This window comes from Entelurus aequoreus, linkage group LG20, assembly GCF_033978785.1.
Source record: "Entelurus aequoreus isolate RoL-2023_Sb linkage group LG20, RoL_Eaeq_v1.1, whole genome shotgun sequence".
NCBI classification, from domain to species: domain Eukaryota; kingdom Metazoa; phylum Chordata; class Actinopteri; order Syngnathiformes; family Syngnathidae; genus Entelurus; species Entelurus aequoreus.
The window spans coordinates 16392082-16414321 of record NC_084750.1 but is presented as its reverse complement, the minus strand read 5'-3'; the positions used below and the strand labels follow the sequence as shown (position 1 = coordinate 16414321).

The following is a 22240-nucleotide window of genomic DNA, read 5'->3' as shown; positions in this document are numbered from 1 at the left end:
TCTGGACAGCCGATATGGGCATCTACATCAACTATATGATTTGCCTGAGAAACTGGAGAGGACAAAAATATATATATATATATATATATATATATATATATATATATATATATATATATATATATATATATATATATATATATATATATATATATATATATATATATATATATATATATATATATATATATATATATATATATATATATATATATATATTTTTTTTTTATTTTTTTTTTTTAATTTTATTTGTGGCGGACGTAATTCTTTCGTGGCGGGCCGCCACAAATAAATGAATGTGTGGGAAACACTGCAAATGTGCTGACACTCGTGATATCGCCCTGTCTCTGCTTTGTCTGCGTCACGGCACTTGATGTTCGCCCTTGGCAGTCAGCAGGCCGGGTCTGGACACAAACGCTGATAAGAGACGACTCGCAATCCAAGATCGCAAGTTGTCCCTTTGCACAGATAGAAAAGTACAACTTCGGCACAATTGATAATAACTATAGCAACGGCCTTTAAGCATAAGAGTTGTGTGATAACTTACACATAGTTATTCTAACATTTCCTTAGAAATTAATTACATTTATTAAAGAGTAATTACTTTTTGGTAAAGTAACGAGTAACTATAATTATTAGGGATGTCCGATAATGGCTTTTTGCCGATATCCGATATTCCGATATTGTCCAACTCTTTAATTACCGATACCGATATCAACCAATACCGATATAAACCGATATATGCAGTCGTGGAATTAACACATTATTATGCCTAATTTGGACAACCATGTATGGTGAAGATAAGGTACTTTTTTAAAAAAAAATTATAAAATAAGATAACTAAATTAAAAACATTTTCTTGAATAAAAAAGAAAGTAAAACAATATAAAAACAGTTACATAGAAACTAGTAATTAATGAAAATGAGTAAAATTAACTGTTAAAGGTTAGTACTATTAGTGGACCAGTAGCACGCACAATCATGTGTGCTTACGGACTGTATCCCTTGCAGACTGTATTGATATATATTGATATATAATGTAGGAACCAGAATATTGATAACAGAAATAAATGGGGGAGGGAGGTTTTTTGGGTTGGTGCACTAATTGTAAGTGTATCTTGTGTTTTTTATGTTGATTTAATAAAAAAAAACAAAAACAAAAAAAACGATACAGATTATAAAAAACCGATACCGATAATTTCCGATATTACATTTTAACGCATTTATCGGCCGATAATATCGGCAGGCCGATATTATCGGACATCCCTAATAATTATGTTTTTAAAGTCATTTTCAGAACAGTGCCAAAGAGACAAAACACTCTTAAGTTGAGGTACCACTGTATTGGAAGGCTTGTTGGGATCCAATATGCATGGAGAATACACAAAGAACTACCTTCAAGTATAATAATTAGCCCTTTGGGGGACATTTGTGTAGTATGTGTACCTGGGGGGGCCGTAAATGGACTGTACCTCTAGTGTCCCTGAACATACCGATGCTGAACTCCAAACTGTTGCATGATTGTGTGTCAGCTTGTATAGTAGCCTTGGCCTTCATGAGTCAAAAGGTAAATGAGTGCAAAGTGCTTAGCAGAGAGAGGGAAAATGCTATGTAATTGGTTATTTAGGCCCATACAACAGGAAAGGCTGTTCCTGTGTCCCTTGCATCATAAAAACAACTGGCATAATACTTTCCAACTCTTGCTTTCGTAATCCAAAGTTATGTTGGACATGCTATGGCAGAGGTGTCAAAGTCATTTTCACTGAGGGCCACATCGCAGTTATGTTTGGCCCCACAGGGCCGCTTCTAACAGTGAAGACTATTACACAATTTCGGTAACACTTTAGTATGGGGAACATACTCACCATTAATTAGTTGCTTATTAAAGTAACAAAGACTTAATTATTAGTGAAAGTCCAGTCCATAGTGGAGCCAGCAGGAAACCACAACCCTAAACCACACTAAATCTCCCAAATTAAACATGAAATCTATTGCTACTTTTACATTGCACAATTTGACGGACAACTTGCTTTGAAATCATTATTAGTAGTATTTATTTTTATTTAAAAAATGGTTTGAATGTTTGATAATATATTTTTGCATAATTAGACAATATTTAAGTTAACATCATTTGGGATACTTTTTAATTTTTTTCCCAAAAATAGAAAGAAAGAATACATTTAGTAAGAAAAGTTACAGTACTTTATTGATACTAGATATGTCCGACAATATCGGACTGCCGATATTATCGGCCGATAAATGCTTTAAAATGTGATATCGGAAATTATCGGTATCGGTTCCAAAAAGTAAAATGTATGACTTTTTAAAAGGCCGCTGTGTACACGGACGTAGGGAGAAGTACAGAGCGCCAATAAACCTTAAAGGCCCAATCACATAATATCTACGGCTTTTCACACACACACAAGTGAATGCAAGGCATACTTGGTCAACAGCCATACAGGTCACACTGAGGGTGTCCGTATAAACAACTTTAACACTGTTACAAATATGCGCCACACTGTGAACCCACACCAAACAAGAAGGACAAACACATTTCGGGAGAACATCCGCACCGTAACACAACATAAACACAACAGAACAAATACCCAGAACCCCTTGCAGCACACGGACACTACAATATACACCCCCCGCTACCCCATAGCCCCCCCCCCCCCCCCCTCGACCTCCTCATGCTCTCTCAGGGAGACCATGTCCCAAATTCCAAGCTGCTGTTTTGAGGCATGTTAAAAAAAAAAGAATGCACTTTGTGACTTCAATAATAAATATGGCAGTGCCATGTTGGCATTTTTTTCCATAACTTGAGTTGATTTATTTTGGAAAACTTTGTTACATTGTTAAATGCAGTGTTTTTCAACCCTTTTTGAGCCAAGGCACATTTTTTGCGTTGAAAAAATGCAGAGGCACACCACCAGCAGAAATCATTGAAAAAACGAAACTCGGTTGACGGTAAAAAGTCGTCGTCGCAATTGTTGGATATGACTTTAAAGCATAACCAAGCATGCATCACTATAGCTCTAGTCTCAAAGTAGGTGTACTGTCACCACCTGTCACATCGCACCCTGACTTATTTAGACTTTTTTTGCTGTTTTCCCGTGTGTAGTGTTTTACTTCTTGTCTTGCGCTCCTATTTTAATGGCTTTTTCTCTTTTTTGGGTATTTTCCTGTAGCAGTTTCATGTCTTCCTTTGAGCGATGTTTCCCGCATCTACTTTGTTTTTATCCTTCTTTGTGTGGACATTGTCGATTGTCATGTCACGTTCGGATGTACATTGTGGACGCCGTCTTTGCTCCGCAGTAAGTCTTTGCTGTCGTCCAGCATTCTGTTTTTTGTTGACTTTGTAGCCCGTTCAGTTTTAGTTTGGTTCTGCATAGCCTTCCCTAAGATTCAATGCCTTTTATTAGGGGCACTTACCTTTTGTTTATTTTCTGTTTGAGCATTAAATACCTTTTTACCTGCACACTGCTTCCCGCTGTTTCCGACATCTATTATGGGGCAGCATGGCGTAGTGGGTAGATCGCCCGTGTCAGAAACCTGAGGGTTGCAGGTTCGCTCCCCGCCTCTAACCATGCCGTTGTGTCCTTGGGCAGGACACTTCACCCTTGCCCCCGGTGCCGCTCACACCGGTGAATGAATGATGAATGAATGATAGGTGGTGGTCGGAGGGGCCGTAGGCGCAAATTGGCAGCCACGCTTCCGTCAGTCTACCCCAGAGCAGCTGTGGCTACGAAAGTAGCTTACCACCACCAGGTGTGAATGAATAATGGGTTTTTAACATGTAAAGCGACTTTGGGTACTTAGAAAAGCGCTATATAAATCCCAGGTATTATTATTATTATTATTATCTTCAAAGCAATTAGCTACCGTCCGCCACCTACTGATACGGAAGAGTATTACACGGTTACTCTGCCGAGCTCTAGACAGCACCGACACTCAACAACAACACATCATTTGCAGACTAGAATTACTGGTTTGCAAAAAATATTTTTTACCCCAAATAGGTGAAATTAGATAATCTCCCACGGCACACCAGACTGTATCTCACGGCACACTAGTGTGCCGCGGCACAGTGGTTGAAAAACACTGGTTTAATGCATCCAGCGGGGCATCACAAAAAAATTAGGCATAATAATGTGTTAATTCCATCACTGTATATATCGGTATCGGTTGATATCGGTATCGGTAATTAAGAGTTGGACAATATCGGAATATCGGCAAAAAAGCCATTATTGGATGTCTCTAATTCAGTGTTTTTCAACCACTGTGCCGCGGCACACTAGTGTGCCGTGAGATACAGTTTGGTGTGCCGTGGGAGATTATCTCATTTCACCTATTTGGGTTAAAAATATTTTTTGCAAACCAGTAATTATAGTCTGCAAATTATGTGTTGTTGTTGAGTGTCGGTGTTGTCTAGGGCTCGGCAGAGTAACCGTGTAATACTCTTCCGTATCAGCCGGTAGCTAATTGCTTTGTAGATGTCGGAAACAGCGGGAGGCAGTGTGCAGGTAAAAAGTTATCTAATGCTTAAACCAAAAATAAACAAAAGGTGAGTGCCCCTAAGAAAAGGCAGTGAAACTTAGGGCACGCTATGCAGAACGAAACTGGCTACAAAGTAAACAAAACAGAATGCTGGACGACAGCAAAGACTTACTGTGGAGCAAAGAAGGCGTCCACAATGTACATCCGAACATGACATGACAATCAACAATGTCCACACAAAGAAGGATAAAAACAACTGAAATATTCTTGATTGCTAAAACAAAGTAGATGCGGGAAATATCGCTCAAAGGAAGACATGAAACTGCTGCAGGAAAATACCAAAAAAAGAGAAAAAGCCACCAAAATAGGAGCGCAAGACAAGAACTAAAACACTACACACAGGAAAACAGCAAAAAAGTCAAAATAAGTCACGGCGTGATGTGACAGGTGGTGACAGTACACCTACTTTGAGACAAGAGCTATAGTGATGCATGCTTGGTTATGCTTTAAAGTCATATCCAACAATTGCGACAACGACTTTTTACTGTCAACTGAGTTTCGTTTTTTTATGATTTCTGCTGGTGGTGTGCCTCCGCATTTTTTCAACGCAAAAAAATGTGCCTTGGCTCAAAAAAGGTTGAAAAACACTGCTCTAATTGATACATATTATTTCCAGGCCTTCGAAGGCCACATCTGGCTTTGAGTTCGACACCTGTGTGCTATGACGCATATATTGATGTAAAAGAGGTTTTTTTGTGTCTTTCTGTAGGAGTTAGTGCGCTTGCTGCCCGCCTCCTACCTGGGGAAGATAGGCTTCTTCCAGTCTCCAAACCTCATTGACCTGGTGGTGGACGCATATAAGGTACTGGGAGGACTTCACTTCTTTCTTTGGACTTCGCCTGACTTTTGCTCAAACTTGCAACGGTAACAGAAGGATTGGGAAGTTGGGAAAGAGGGCGGCTGTGCGTGACTGGGTGGTTTGTTCGCTCGGCTTCAAGTCTTCGGCTATAATCTTGCTCGCAGCACAGCGCTCCATTGTGTGCTTCTAGAAGTGTCCCCATCTACGCACACATAGTGAGTGTGAACAGAAGCTGGTATTGTAACAGCCATCAGACCCCCCCCCCCCTTGTAAACTAGGTGTCCAGAACATGGAGGAAAACAAAGATTCTATTTTGGGCTCCACCTCCTTTTTCCCATAAGCCTCTTGCATTTCAGGAGGGATAACACACACACACACACACACACACACACACACACACACACACACACAATGAGGGCATTCTGGGGACATGTTTCAATAGTCATATAGCCTCGCCATGTCCTATCATTTCTCTTGTGTCTTGCTTAATTACATCCACATTCCCATGGACGCAACACAATGTCGGAATTCACTTGTAACCAAAACGCGTAGGAGCCGTTATTGGAGACGGTAAAACGCCGTGTGGGAAAGGTCGCCATAAATATGGCTTGTTTATAGCGCCTTGTCGTTAGTTTACATCAGGGGTGCCCACACTTTTTTTTCTGCAGGCGAGCTACTTTTCAATGGACCCAAAGTGGAGGGGATGTTTTATTTATAGATCTGTATCGCTCTGGAACAGACCCGGGCAAATTAAGGCCCGGGGGCCACGTGCGGCCCGTTGAGCTTTTCAATCCGGCCCGCCGGACATTCCCAAATAATTGTTGTATATCTTTAAGATGAAAACTGTAGCTGCCATTGTAATGTGCAGTGATGTTTTGAAATTACCGTAAGTCTTGAACTATACACAATATTTCTATGGTTGGAATCTGCGCTTTTGCACATACTTGCCAACCCTCCCGTTTTTAGCGGGAGACTCCCGGTATTCAGCGCCTCTCCCGACAACCTCCCGGCAGAGATTTTCTCCCGACAAACTCCCGGTATTCAGCCGGAGCTGGAGGCCACGCCCCCTCCAGCTCAATGCGGACCTGAGTGGCGACAGCCGTTCTCACGTCCGCTTTCCCACAAATAAACAGCTTGCCTGCCCAATGACGTCATAACATCTACGGCTTTTAGAGAGTAGAGTGCACAACAAGGAGAGAGAGTTCTTGGTTTCTTATGTGGGTTTATTGTTAGGCAGTTTCATTAACGTCCTCCCAGCGCGGTACCAACACACAACAACAGCAGTCACGTTTAGTCTACCGTAAAGCAGTTCGTCTGCAGTAAACAGCAATGTTGTGACACTCTTAAACAGGACAATACTGCCATCTATTGGATAGCCTGCAGAACACTGAAGTTCAAGTATTTTATTTATATGTATAATAAAATTTTAAAAAAAAAAAAAAATATATATATATATACACACACACACATATATACATATACATATATATATATATATATATATATATATATATATATATATATATATATATATATATATATATATATATATATATATATATATGAAATACTTGATTTGGTGAATTCTAGCTGTAAATATCCTCTCTTCTTAACCACGCCCTTAGCCACGCCCCAACCACGCCCCCCGCCCCAAACACTTTTTGCAGTGTGGGTTGTTGTGGCAACCAGCTAATGGGGATCTTTAATAAAAATCCAATCAAATCTACCTCCTTCATATATATCATTTATATTGATTTATTTATGAAAGAGATGTTTTTGTTAACAAGTTAAAAGGTGTTTAATGATGATACAACATTGATTGATTGATTGATTGATTGAAACTTGTATTAGTAGATTGCGCAGTACAGTACATATTCCGTACAATTGACCACTAAATGGTAACACCCCAATAAGTTTTTCAACTTGTTTAAGTCCACGTTAATCAATTCATGGTAAGATGTGTGAGGTATTACTTGTGTTGCCCAAATTGCTTTGTTTTATACAGTGATTTTTTTTTTGTTTACATATTTGTGGTTTCTTTAATGTCAGAAAGTTGTTACTAAACATAATTGTTCGACATAGTTAAATGTTTTGCCGTGTAGATCATTTTAGTTCATTTTGTAACCCCCAAAATGAAACTTTATTGCAACGTGTGTCTTTCTAGAGCTTGTTGGCGGAGGTGTCGTTGTCCGTGTCGGTGGACGACCAGGCATTCAGCAGGTACTGGACGTCTGTCTCCCCCATCTGTCCTAATGGGTCCGCTGCTAATAAGCAGAGCTGCTCGGGGGTGCAGCCCAACCAGACGGTAAACATGCATCCAACACCACGGATCTCCAGTCTCAGTTGTGTTAGGTTACTTCCGCCACCACACACACACACATCATGGAAGATTGTGAAAATAATCCCAGAGTTAAGCGGATTAGGCTCAAGGCCGCGTTTCACGCAAACGATTCCCATGTGATTCCAGGACTTGTTTGTTCTAAAATCGCATAATATGGGCCATTTTTTTTTGGAAATAGGCTGTCAAAGAAACATTTTCTACCTCCTCCTGTACACTGCAAAAAGTGAAATCTAAGTAAGATGAAATATCTCAAATAAGGGTGATATTTGCTTATTTTCTGTCTGATAAGATCATTCTTCTCACTAAGCAGATTTTATGTTCGAGTGTTTTACTTGTTTTAAGGGTTTTGGTCCTAAATGATCTCAGTAAGATATTACAGCTTGTTGCTGAGATGTGATGATCTATATTGAGTAAAACATGCTTGAAACTAGAATATCAACTGTTGTGTCATCAACACTCACAAGTATAAAACTACTTTTTTAATGTAATCATTTCTTATTTCAAGCATGAACAAAAAAATCATGATTTTGACACAATTGTGTCTCATAATTAAAACAGATGACAGCCAAATGGACTTTGCTGTTTTATTTTCAATGAAACAATAGAAAATACGTATTCATATAGTAGTACAGTTGGCACAGTACAGTAAACTGACAGTTAATATTTAAACATTTAACATTTCAAACAATTTTGAACAAAAATAGTTCATGCACATTCAGATAAATTGTTCAAAATTACAATTTAAAAAATTTTGGCCGGGGGCCGGGCTGTATATATGCGCACTAATTGACTGAAAGAGCACGCACTTGGCGCGATGATGTCATGTTATCCATGGAAAAATGCATTTTTAGACAATATGATTTGCCTGAGCAGCTAGGAGACCCCGAGAGTAACAAGATGTTGCCTTGTTGCCTTTCCATTAAGAACAATAAATTAGTTTTTAGTATAAGTTTGCTGGTTTCAAGAAATGTAATGCCGAGCTCATATCATTATGTCAAGATAATGGCACTAGCATTTACTTCATTTAAGAATATTTTTCAACATATTGAGCAAAAAGGTCTCTTTTTTTTTCTACCAATAAAAGTGCACTTGTTATTAGTGAGAATATACTTATTTTAAGGTATTTTTGGGTTCATTGAGGTTAGCTAATTTTACTTGTTTTGGAAAGTCTTGACAAGCCAAATTTACTTGTTCTATTGGCAGATAATTGTCCTTAGTTCAAGTAAAATACCCCTCATTTTTGCATTTTATTTTTGAACACTGACTTTTTGCAGTGTAGAGTTTTGTCATATCCTCCTGAAAACCAGCGTCCTCTGCGGTGGACATTTCTGTTTTGCATAACAGGGTTATCTAGTTTTTGATGTGTTTTTTTTAATCATTGGATTCCTTCAAGCCAAGCAATGTCTTTGTTTTGTCCCTTTTGCTTTCTTTTCACTGGCAAATGTGTCTCCTCTCCTCCCACTTAATCACGCCCCAGTAGTTTAGCCCTTGGATTAAAGGAATCTTTATCAGCGTCAAGATAAAGATGAAATGAACGCATTTCCACACTATTTAATAGCAACACGTTTCCTCCCCCCCGTATAAGTTTGTATCGACTTTATCAAGACAGAGAAAAGAACGGGCATTTCGGGAAAAAATAGAAAACTTGCATTTGTTTTTTTACTGTACATAAAAACTGCAATTTTACTGTAAAATTACATTAGTTTTTTACTGTGCATAAAAACTGCAATTTTACTGTAAAATCTACATTTGTTTTTTTACTGTGCATAAAAACTGCAATTTTACTGTAAAATGTACATTTGTTTTTTTACTGTAAATAAAAACTGCAATTTTACTGTAAAAGTACATTAGTTTTTTACTGTGCATAAAAACTGCAATTTTACTGTAAAATTGACATTCGTTTTTTTACTGTACATAAAAACTGCAATTTTACTATAAAATGTACATTTGTTTTTTTACTGTAGATAAAAACTGCAATTTTACTGTAAAATTTACATTTGTTTTTTTACTGTACATAAAACTGCAATTTTACTGTAAAATTACATTAGTTTTTTACTGTACATAAAAACTGCAATTTTACTGTAAAATGTACATTTGTTTTTTTACTGTACATAAAAACTGCAATTTTACTGTAAAGTTACATTAGTTTTTTACTGTGCATAAAAACTGCAATTTTACTGTAAAATTTACATTTGTTTTTTTATTGTTCATAAAAACTGCAATTTTACTGTAAAATTTACATTTGTTTTTTTACTGTGCATAAAAACTGCAATTTTACTGTAAAATTTACATTAGTTTTTTTATTGTACATAACTGCAATTTTACTGTAAAATTTACATTTGTTTTTTTACTGTACATAAAAACTGCAATTTTACTGTAAAATGACATTAGTTTTTTACTGTGCATAAAAACTGCAATTTTACTGTAAAATTTACATTTGTTTTTTTACTGTACATAAAAACTGCAATTGTACTGTAAAATTACATTAGTTTTTTACTGTGCATAGAAACTGCAATTTTACTGTAGAATTACATTAGTTTTTTATTGTGCATAAAAACTGCAATTTTACTGTAAAATGTACATTTGTTTTTTTACTGTAAATAAAAACTGCAATTTTACTGTAAAAGAACATTAGTTTTTTACTGTGCATAAAAACTGCAATTTTACTGTAAAATTGACATTCTTTTTTTACTGTACATAAAAACTGCAATTTTACTGTAAAATTTACATTTGTTTTTTTACTGTGCATAAAAACTGCAATTTTACTGTAAAATTTACATTTGTTTTTTTACTGTACATAAAAACTGCAATTTTACTGTAAAATTACATTAGTTTTTAACTGTGCATAAAAACTGCAATTTTACTGTAAAATTTACATTTGTTTTTTTTACTGTGCATAAAAACTGCAATTTTACTGTAAAATTTACATTTGTTTTTTTACTGTACATAAAAACTGCAATTTTACTGTAAAATTACATTAGTTTTCTACTGTACATAAAAACTGCAATTTTACTGTAAAATGTACATTTGTTTTTTTACTGTACATAAAAACTGCAATTTTACTGTAAAATGTACATTTGTTTTTTTACTGTACATACAAACAGCAATTTTACTGTAAAATTTACATTTGTTTTTTTACTGTACATAAAAACTGCAATTTTACTGTACAATGTACATTTGTTTTTTTTACTGTACATAAAAACTGCAATTTTACTGTAAAATTTACATTCGTTTTTTTACTGTACATAAAAACTGCAATTTTACAGTAAAATTTTGGCACCTGAGCTGTTTGTTTTTTTACCACAAATCAACAACTGCAGATTTTTCGGTGTACTACTGTAAATGCCAAAATGACACCACAGTTTATTACAGTAAAAAAAGTACTGTTTTTTTTCCTTCCATCCATCCATTTTCTACCGCTTGTCCCTTTTGGGGACGCGGGGGGTGCTGGAGCTTTTTAATTTAGAGAAAAATGCTGTAAAAACCATAGTAAATTTCACAATTTCACCATGAAATCTATTGCTACTTTTACATTGCACAATTTGATGGATAACTCGCTTTGAAATCATTATTATTAGTGTTTATTTCTATTTAAAAATGGTTTGAATGTTTGATCATACAGTATATTTTTGCATATTCGACAATATTTAAGTTAACATCGTTTGCGATTACATGGGGTAAATATATTTTTTTCCTCTCAAAATAGAAAGAAAGAATACATTTAGTAAGAAAAGTTACAGTACTTTATTGATACATATTATTTCCAAGCTTTCGAAGGCCAAATAAAATGAAATGGCGGGCCACATCTGGCCCCCCGCCCTTGAGTTTGACACCTGTGTTCTAGATGTATAACCCTGGTTGCTGTATTTAAATGCGACAGTGGCCAAAATGCTAATTGTGCACACTGTGCACACTGTAATTATACAAAATATAGAATAAACCTAGTTTGTGTTTTCCTTTGACCAGTTCAGTCATATTATTCAACATTGGAAAAATGCTTAATTTCAGCTAAAATTATAGCACATAGTGAAGTTAGTGGGATATGTGATTAATGATATATTCATGGAGTGAAGGTAATGTTGTGAATTTTGTTTTTGAGTCGCACTGCAATAATCTTAACAAAAGTGGTTCAAGACGACTCCAAAAATGTGTTATACTTCATACTTTATCTTTTAGTTGACAATATTTACTGTAGTTTAGTGTTTGTTTTGAAATGTCATCTTAGTGACATCATGCACAAAAGTGCACTTCATTTGTTTTAAACTATTGTAGTGGCGTTCTGTACAAAAAGTGCACTTTAATGTAGTGTTGTTTTGATATGTCATCTTAGTGACATGCACAAAAGTGATTTTTTTTTTTTTTTTAACTATTGGAGTGCCGTTCTGTACAAAAAGTGCACTTTAATTTAGTGTTTTGATATGTCATCTTAGTGACATCATGCACAAAAGTGCACTTTATTTGTTTTAAACTATTGTAGTGGCGTTTTGTACAAAAAGTGCACTTTAATTTACTGTTGTTTTGATATGTCATCTTAGTGACATCATGCACAAAAGTGCACTTTATTTGTTTTAAACTGTTGTAGTGGCGTTCTGTACAAAAAGTGCACTTTAATTTAGTGTTGTTTTGATATGTCATCTTAGTGAGATCATGCACAAAAGTGATTTTTTTTTTTTTTTAATATTGTAGTGGCGTTCTGTACAAAAAGTGCACTTTAATTTAGTGTTTTGATATGTCATCTTAGTGACATCATGCACAAAAGTGCACTTTATTTGTTTTAAACTGTTGTAGTGGCGTTCTGTACAAAAAGTGCACTTTAATTTAGTGTTGTTTTGATATGTCATCTTCGTGACATCATGCACAAAAGTGCACTTTATTTGTTTTAAACTATTGTAGTGGCGTTCTGTACAAAAAGTGCACTTTAATTTAGTGTTGTTTGGATATGTCATCTTAGTGACATCATGCACAAAAGTGCACTTTATTTGTTTTAAACTATTGTAGTGGCGTTCTGTACAAAAAGTGCACTTTAATTTAGTGTTGTTTTGATATGTCATCTTCGTGACATGCACAAAAGTGCACTTTATTTGTTTTAAACTATTGTAGTGGCGTTCTGTACAAAAAGTGTACTTTAATTTAGTGTTGTTTTGATATGTCATCTTAGTGACATCATGCACAAAAGTGATTTTTTTTTAACTATTGTAGTGGCGTTCTGTACAAAAAGTGTACTTTAATTTAGTGTTGTTTTGATATGTCATCTTAGTGACATGCACAAAAGTGCACTTTGTTTGTTTTAAACTATTGTAGTGGCGTTCTGTACAAAAGCTGTACTTTAATTTAGTGTTGTTTTGATATGTCATCTTAGTGACATCATGCACAAAAGTGCACTTTGTTTTAAACTGTTGTAGTGGAGTTCTGTACAAAAAGTGCACTTTAATTTAGTGTTGTTTTGATATGTCATCTTAGTGACATCATGCACAAAAGTGATTTTTTTTTTTTTTTTTAACTATTGGAGGGCCGTTCTGTACAAAAAGTGCACTTTAATTTAGTGTTTTGATATGTCATCTTAGTGACATCATGCACAAAAGTGCACTTTATTTGTTTTAAACTATTGTAGTTGTGTTTTGTACAAAAAGTGCACTTTAATTTACTGTTGTTTTGATATGTCATCTTTGTGACATCATGCACAAAAGTGCACTTTATTTGTTTTAAACTATTGTAGTGGCGTTCTGTACAAAAAGTGTACTTTAATTTAGTGTTGTTTTGATATGTCATCTTAGTGACATCATGCACAAAAGTGCACTTTATTTATTTTAAACTGTTGTAGTGGCGTTCTGTACAAAAAGTGCACTTTAATTTAGTGTTGTTTTGATATGTCATCTTAGTGACATCATGCACAAAAGTGATTTTTTTAATTTTTTTTTTAAACTATTGTAGTGGCGTTCTGTACAAAAAGTGCACTTTAATTTAGTGTTTTGATATGTCATCTTAGTGACATGCACAAAAGTGCACTTTATTTGTTTTAAACTATTGTAGTGGCGTTCTGTACAAAACGTGCACTTTAATTTAGTGTTGTTTTGATATGTCATCTTCGTGACATGCACAAAAGTGCACTTTATTTGTTTTAAACTATTGTAGTGGCGTTCTGTACAAAAAGTGCACTTTTTAATTTAGTGTTGTTTTGATATGTCATCTTAGTGACATGCACAAAAGTGATTTATTTTATTTTTTTAAACTATTGGAGTGCCGTTCTGTACAAAAAGTGCACTTTAATTTAGTGTTTTGATATGTCATCTTAGTGACATCCTGCACAAAAGTGCACTTTATTTGTTTTAAACTATTGTAGTGGCGTTTTGTACAAAAAGTGCACTTTAATTTAGTGTTGTTTTGATATGTCATCTTAGTGACATCATGCACAAAAGTGCACTTTATTTGTTTTAAACTACTGTAGTGGCGTTCTGTAAAAAAAGTGCACTTTAATTTAGTGTTTTGATATGTCATCTTAGTGACATGCACAAAAGTGCACTTTATTTGTTTTAAACTATTGTAGTGGCGTTCTGAACAAAAAGTGCACTTTAATTTAGTGTTGTTTGGATATGTCATCTTAGTGACATCATGCACAAAAGTGCACTGATAGCTTGTTTTAAAATGTACTTTCTGTTTTGGAAATGACATGAGTGTTTGTGCCACTGCTTAATAACTGTTTAATAAATACACTTTTGCTAAATTTACTTAGTTGTGGTTTCCCTCTCTGCATGAAAGTTGAAAAGTAGCATATATTCATGCAGTATGAAGAAGAATGTTTTAATGTAGACACATAGAATCATCATACTGCTGTGATTATATGCATCAAGTGTTCATTCAAGGTTAAGGCAAAATATGGAGATATATATGGTGTATCGTGACATGGCCTAAAAATAGAGATATTAATAAAAGGCCGTATCGCCCAGCCCTACTTTCTGTACTTGAAAACAGCAAAAAAACACAAATAGTTTCTTAACCATTGCTGTTTTCCACATCTCTTGCAGGTTTACTTCAACGTCACTATCGGCCTGCGCTCCTGTCCTGACCACGGTGCAGACGAGGACATTAAAGTGATGGTTCGCCCTGTGGGCTACAATGAATCCACCACGGTTAGGATCCACTCTAAATGTCACTGCAGCTGTGGCCCGACAGGAAGCTGCCGGGACGGCGATCGGTCGCCGTGCGCCGGGACTTTAGATGGCGCCGGTCCGGAGCGGTGGCCGCATCAGGGCCTTTTTATGAATGAATCAAAGTGGCGTTGTCGAGCTGATGGCTCCAATGTGGACTGCAGTGGCCGAGGAGTGTGTGAATGTGGGAGGTGTGTGTGTGAGCACAGTCGACTCGGCACGGTCTTTGGGAAATACTGCCAGATGGACGACTTCTCCTGTCCTTATAAAGGAGGACTGCTGTGTGGGGGTAAGTTTAAAAAGGTACAGTATTTTCCGGACTATAAAACGCACCGGTATATAAGCCGCACCCACTACATTTTAAAAGGAAATATTATTTTTCCAGCTATTAACCAGATACACTATAATGCCAAAAGTATTTGGCCACCTGCCTTGACTCACGTATGAACTTTGAAGTGCCATCCCATTCCTAACCAATAGGGTTCAATATGATGTTGCAGCTATTACAGCTTCAACTCTTCTGGGAAGGCTGTCCACAAGGTTGCGGAGTGTCTTTATAGCAGGGGTCACCAACGCGGTGCCCGCGGGCACCAGGTAGCCCGTAAGGACCAGATGAGTAGCCCGCTGGCCTGTTCTAAAAATAGCTCAAATCGCAGCACTTACCAGTGAGCTGCCTTTATTTTTTGAATTTTATTTATTTACTAGCAAGCTGGTCTCGCTTTGCCCGACATTTTTGATTCTAAGAGAGACAAAACTCAAATAGAATTTGAAAATCCAAGAAAAATATTTTAAAGACTTGGTCTTCACTTGTATTTTTTTACTTTGCTTCTTATAACTTTCAGAAAGACAATTTTAGAGAAAAAATACAACCTTAAAAATGATTTTAGGATTTTTAAACACATATACCTTTTTACCTTTTAAATTCCTTCCTCTTCTTTCCTGACAATTTAAATCAATGTTCAAGTAAATTTATTTTTTTCATTGTAAAGAATAATAAATACATTTTAATTTATTTAATTCTTCATTTTAGTTTCTGTTTTTTCGACAAAGAATATTTGTGAAATCTTTCTTCAAACTTATTATGATTAAAATTCAAAAAAATTATTCTGGCAAATCTAGAAAATCTAATTTAAATCTTATTTGAAAGTCTTTTGAATTTCTTTTAAAAATTTTGTTCTGGAAAATCTAGAAGAAATAATGATTTGTCTTTGTTAGAAATATAGCTTGGTCCAATTTGTTATATATTCTAACAAAGTGCAGATTGGATTTTAACCTATTTAAAACATGTCATCAAAATTCTAAAATTAATCTTAATCAGGAAAAATTACTAATGATGTTCCATAAAAAGATTCGAATTAGCTAGTTTTTCTCTTCTTTTTTTCGGTTGAATTTTGAATTTTAAAGAGTCGAAATTGAAAATAAACTATGTTTCAAAATTTAATTGTCATTTTTTTTTCGTGTTTTCTCCTCTTTTAAACCGTTCAATTAAGTGTAAATATCATTAATTATTAATAATAATATAGAGTTAAAGGTAAATTGAGCAAATTGGCTATTTCTGGCAATTTATTTAAGTGTGTATCAAACTGGTAGCCCTTCGCATTAATCACTACCCAAGAAGTAGCTCTTGCTTTCAAAAAGGTTGGTGACCCCTGATGTATAGGAATATTGCACCATTTTCCAAAAGCGCATTGGTGAGGTCACACAGAAGGCCTGGCTCTCAGTCTCCGTTCTAATTCATCCCATCGGGTTCAGGTCAGGACTCTGTGCAGGCCAGTCAAGTGCATCCACACCAGTGTCTTTATGGACCTTGCTTTGTGCACTGGTGCACAGTCATGTTGGAAGAGGTAGGGGCCCGCTCCAAACTGTTCCCACAAGTTTGGGAGCATCAAATTGTCCAAAATGTTTTGGTATCCTGGAGCATTCAAAGTTCCTTTCACTGGAACTAAGGTGCCAAGCCCAACTCCTGAAAAACAACCCCACAGCATAATTCCTCCGCTGACCCCTCTCTGTCAGTTTACGTGGCCTACCACTTCGTGGCTGAGTTGCTGTTGTTCCCAAACTCTTCCAGTGTCTTATAATAAAGCCGACAGTTGACTTTGGAATATTTACGAAATTTCACGACTGCTGGAAATCACTGAGAGCGGCCTATTCTTTTACAAATGTTTGTAGAAACAGTCTCCATGCTTAAGTGCTTGATTTTATACACCTGTGGCCGGGCCAAGTGATTAGGACACCTGATTCTGATCTTTTGGATGGGTGGCTAAATACTTTTGGCAATATTGTGTATATACGTTTTGAAATTACTTATTTACACAGAAAGATTTTGTTAATGTTTATTTGTATTCTTTGTTTCCGAACGGTGCCTGTTACACGGCAGTAAAATGGCTGATCAAACAAAACAGAAGTCGTCGTCATGGACCCACTAGCTAAACAGACTTAATAATTTATAAAACTGAAACGATACAAAAAGAATGCCAGTGTGAGTTAATAATACTAACAAAGACACTCGGAAACGTGTTAGCATATTTGCTAATGCTAACGACGCTAGCTTCATGCCATTACCATAGCGCATACAAATATGCATGAAAACACCCCTGAAGACCTCACACGTGGGACGTTTTAGTAAGTAAGAATTGTTTTAGTTATATTGCAAAACTTATAAATGTTTGGACTGATGAATGAAGAAACCACACGAGTGTAAAAGGCTAGATGGCGGAACAGCACTTGTACTTCTGGTCGAGAAGCTCAGTCTAAAACAGAAGGGCAATGCAGCACCTGCAGTGAGCAAACTCGTCCAAAAGATGGCGCTATAGCAGGAACAATAACACACCTATACAGTGTTTTTCCGTGTTTGTTTGTTTTTTAAACTATTTGTATTATGGCCGACAGCAAAGAAAAATCCATAAGTTAGCAGCACCGTTTTATAAGCCGCAGGGCTCAAAGCGTAGGAAAAAAGTAGCGGGATATAGTCCGGAATTTACAGTACTCTTATTAATAAGACGTTTATGTTTTGCATAATAGAGCTATTTTACCTTCTTTCTTCTCCTGTCAGGACGGGGAATGTGTGTGTCGGGCGAGTGTGTGTGCGAGGGCGGCTGGACGGGCGACAGCTGCGGTTGTGCCGTCGCCGTGGCGACCTGCCAGTCACCCGACGGGTCGCTGTGCAGTGGGCGGGGCAAGTGCGTGTGCGGCCGATGCGTGTGCGACGGCCAGGGATACTCCGGAGACCTCTGCGAGAGATGTCCTGCCTGTCAAAGCAGCTGTCAATCAAACTGGTAACTGTCGCTATTCTGACATTTGTTTACATGACGGGGAAAAAATAAATGTTTTATTTGTGTGTGTGTGTGTCCCGTTCAGGAAGTGTGTGGACTGTCACGTGTCTCGTGGTCTCACACAAAATGACAAACACTGCAACCGCACTTGTGCGCCGGATGTCATCCACATCAATGCTATGCTAACAGGTACATGCTTTCGTTTTTGTTTTTAGCCAAAGCTATTTCACTCCACAGCAGCAGGGGCAGTATATCCCCGGGAAGTCGGGATGTCCCCCCTTTTAGAAGGATGCAATGAAATGCTAATTTTCTTTAGCATTAGCCTCATAATCGAATATGTCTACCAATAAAACACGAATGCCCGAGAGGGCGCTAACTTTGCAATGTGTTTTAAACATTTACAGCTTTCAGGATGTAATGACGTAAATTACTTCTTACGTAACAAACACGTTAGCACTGTGTGTCGCTAGCTAACGATAGCGATTTAGCTAAGTTTAGCTACTAACTTTAGCCATCATTAAAGGCCTACTGAAATGAATTTTTTTTATTCAAACGGGGATAGCAGATCCATTCTATGTGTCATACTTGATCATTTCGCGATATTGCCATATTTTTGCTGAAAGGATTTAGTAGAGAACATCGACGATAAAGTTCGCAACTTTTGGTCGCTGATTAAAAAAAGCCTTGCCTGTACCGGAAGTAGCGTGACGTCACAGGTTGAAAGGCTCCTCACATTTCCCCATTGTTTACACCAGCAGCGAGAGCGATTCGGACCGAGAAAGCGACGATTACCCCATTAATTTGAGCCAGGATGAAAGATTTGTGGATGAGGAACGTGAGAGTGACGGGCTAGAGTGCAGTGCAGGACGTATCTTTTTTCGCTCTGACCGTAACTTAGGTACAAGCTGGCTCATTGGATTCCACACTTTCTCCTTTTTCTATTGTGGATCATGGATTTGTATTTTAAACCACCTCGGATACTATATCCTCTTGAAAATGAGAGTCGAGAACGCGAAATGGACATTCACGGTGACTTTTATCTCCACGACAATACATCGGCGAAGCACTTTAGCTACGGAGCTAACGTGATAGCATCGTGCTTAAATGCAGATAGAAACAAAAGAAATAAGCCCCTGACTGGAAGGATAGACAGAAGATCAACAATACTACTATCAGGAGACACCGAACCAAACACTGGACCTGTAACCACACGGTTAATGCTGTGCCGCCTGTCGAAGCCTAGCAATGCTGTTGCTAACAACGCCATTGAAGCTAACTTAGGTACGGGACCTCGTCAGAGCTATGATAAAAACATTAGCGCTCCACCTACGCCAGCCCTCATCTGCTCATCAACACCCGTGCTCACCTGCGTTCCAGCGATCGACGGCACGACGAAGGACTTCACCCGATCATCGATGCGGTCGGCGGCTAGGGTCGGATAGCGCGTCTGCTATCCAAGTCAAAGTCCTCCTGCTTGTGTTGCTGCAGCCAGCCGCTAATACACCGATCCCACCTACAGCTTTCTTCTTTGCAGTCTCCATTGTTCATTAAACAAATTGCAAAAGATTCACCAACACAGATGTCCAGAATACTGTGGAATTTTGCGATGAAAACAGAGCTGTTTGTATTGGGATACAATGTGTCCGAATACTTCCGCTTCAACCATCGACGTCACGCGCATACGTCATCATACAAAGACGTTTTCAACAGGAAGTTTAGCGGGAAATTTAAAATGTCACTTTATAAGTTAACCCGGCCGTATTGGCATGTGTTGCAATGTTAAGATTTCATCATTGATATATAAACTATCAGACTGCGTGGTCTGTAGTAGTGGCTTTCAGTAGGCCTTTAAATGTATAGCCTATTGTAAAAACAAGTTTTTACTCAATATAATTAGCAATTATGAAAAATATAATTTTTTTTAAATAAAAATATGTTTTATTAAACCACTTGTTATATTTTTTTGGTCTAAAAAACAACAACTTTGTGCTGTTCTGATTAGGGGTGTAACGGTACACAAACATTTCGGTTCGGTACGTACCTCGGTTTAGAGGTCACGGTTCGGTTCATTTTCGGTACAGTAAGAAAACAACAAAATGTACATTTTGGGGTTATTTATTTATCAAATTTGCAAAATCTTCCACCAAAAATATTTTTCTTAGTGGAATATTTGATGTGAAGTAATGGGAACCTTGGATAGGTCAATAATTCACGATAACATTGATTTTGATTCAATATTATGTTTTGAGCAATGACAGTTTGAAAGAAAAAAAAAACAGCTTTGTCTTATTTTATTTATCTAAATTACATTTAACCTTTAAGCTTTTTTATTTCACATTTGTTATGTTTTTGTTTATTTTAATAGTATTTTTAGAATGTGCCGTGGGCCTTTAAAACATTAGCTGTGGGCCGCAAATGGCCTCCGGGGCACACTTTTGACACCCCTGCTATAGATAATAAAAAATTAAATGTGATAAATCTATGGATAAAAAGCAGAGCCTGGCGACGCATGCGCGTTTATCATAACTCTCTCTCTCTCTCTCTCTCTCTCTCTCTCTCTGCCCCTCCCTCACCAATGCTGCTGCACGCACAATTGGTTTTGTTTTTAACCCCTTCTTAGCCCTGAACGTACATTGAAAATACACGCAACCCTAATTCAAAATGCCGGACATTTGAGGCGTTTAAGAAACTCCGCCCTGACAGCTCCGCAAAAGAGGACATGTCCGGTGAAAAGAGGAAGTATGGTCAGTCTATCCTAGCCCGTTAGCTGCTAGCATGCCGTGTGTTGTGCCTCCGGGTGCATTGTTTACACAACGTGCGTTACGCTACTTAAAGGCCTACTGAAAGCCACTACTACCGATCACGCAGTCTGATAGTTTATATATCAATGATGAAATCTTAACATTGCAACACATGCCAATACGGCCGGGTTAACTTATAAAGTGACATTTGAAATTTCCCGGGAAATATCCGGCTGAAACGTCGCGGTATGATGACGTATGCGCGTGACGAAGTCAGAGTAACGGAAGTAATGGTACCCCGTAGAATCCTATACAAAAAGCTCTGTTTTCATTTCATAATTCCACAGTATTCTGGACATCTTTTGCAATTTGTTTAATGAACAATGAAGGCTGCAAAGAAGACAGTTGTAGGTGGGATCGGTGTATTAGCAGCGGACTACAGCAACACAACCAGGAGGACTTTGTTGGAGAGCAGACGCGCTAGCCGCCGACCTCACCTTGACTTCCTACGTCTCCGGGCCGCCAAACGCATCGGGTGAAGTCCTTTGTCCTTCTGCCGATCGCTGGAACGCAGGTGAGCACGGGTGTTGATGAGCAGATGAGGGCTGGCTGGCGTAGGTGGAGAGCTAATGTTTTTAGCATAGCTCTGTGCGGTCCGGTTGCTAAGTTAGCTTCAATGGCGTCGTTAGCACAGCATTGTTAACCTTCGCCAGCCTGGAAAGCATTAACCGTGTATTTACATGTCCACGGTTTAATAGTATTGTTGATTTTCTATCTATCCTTCCAGTCAGGGGTTTATTTTTTTTGTTTCTATATGCAGTTAAAGCACGATGCTATCACGTTAGCTCGTAGCTAAAGCATTTCGCCGATTTATTGTCGTGGAGATAAAAGGCACTGAATGTCCATTTCGCGTTCTCGACTCTCATTTTCAAGAGGATATAGTATCCGAGGTGGTTTGAAATACAAATCCGTGATCCACAATAGAAAAAGGAGAGTGTGGAATCCAATGAGCCAGCTTGTACCTAAGTTACGGTCAGAGCGAAAAAAGATACGTCCATCACTGCCGCTCAAGTCCTTCACTGTAACGTTCCTCATCTACGAATCTTTCATCCTCGCTCAAATTAATGGGGTAATCGTCACTTTCTCGGTCCGAATCTCTCTCGCTCCATTGTAAACAACGGGGAATTGTGAGGAATACTAGCTCCTGTGACGTCACGCTACTTCCGGTACAGGCAAGGCTTTTTTTTATCAGCGAGCAAAAGTTGCGAACTTTATCGTCGATTTTCTGTACTAAATCCTTTCAGCAAAAATATGGCAATATCGCGAAATGATTTTTGCTGAAAGGATTTAGTATAGAACAACGACGATAAAGATTGCAACTTTTG

General features: G+C 37.4%; 1 protein-coding gene across 3 annotated transcripts in view; it reads left to right on the top strand.

Annotated features, from left to right (window-relative positions):
• itgb8 (integrin, beta 8) overlaps window positions 1-22240 on the top strand; it is an 89232-nt gene that overhangs the window by 48709 nt on the left and 18283 nt on the right. For 2 of the 3 annotated variants that reach the window (XR_009822144.1, XM_062029484.1), the window contains exons 9-13: window positions 5267-5359; window positions 7521-7661; window positions 14720-15131; window positions 17895-18117; window positions 18200-18303. Coding sequence is in view for 1 of the 3 variants with exons in the window: in XM_062029484.1 (XP_061885468.1) it covers window positions 5267-5359; window positions 7521-7661; window positions 14720-15131; window positions 17895-18117; window positions 18200-18303 (973 nt within the window). In the remaining 2 variants the exon portion in view is untranslated. The remainder of the gene's footprint in view (window positions 1-5266; window positions 5360-7520; window positions 7662-14719; window positions 15132-17894; window positions 18118-18199; window positions 18304-22240) is intronic. The other variant, XR_009822145.1, reaches the window with a different exon arrangement.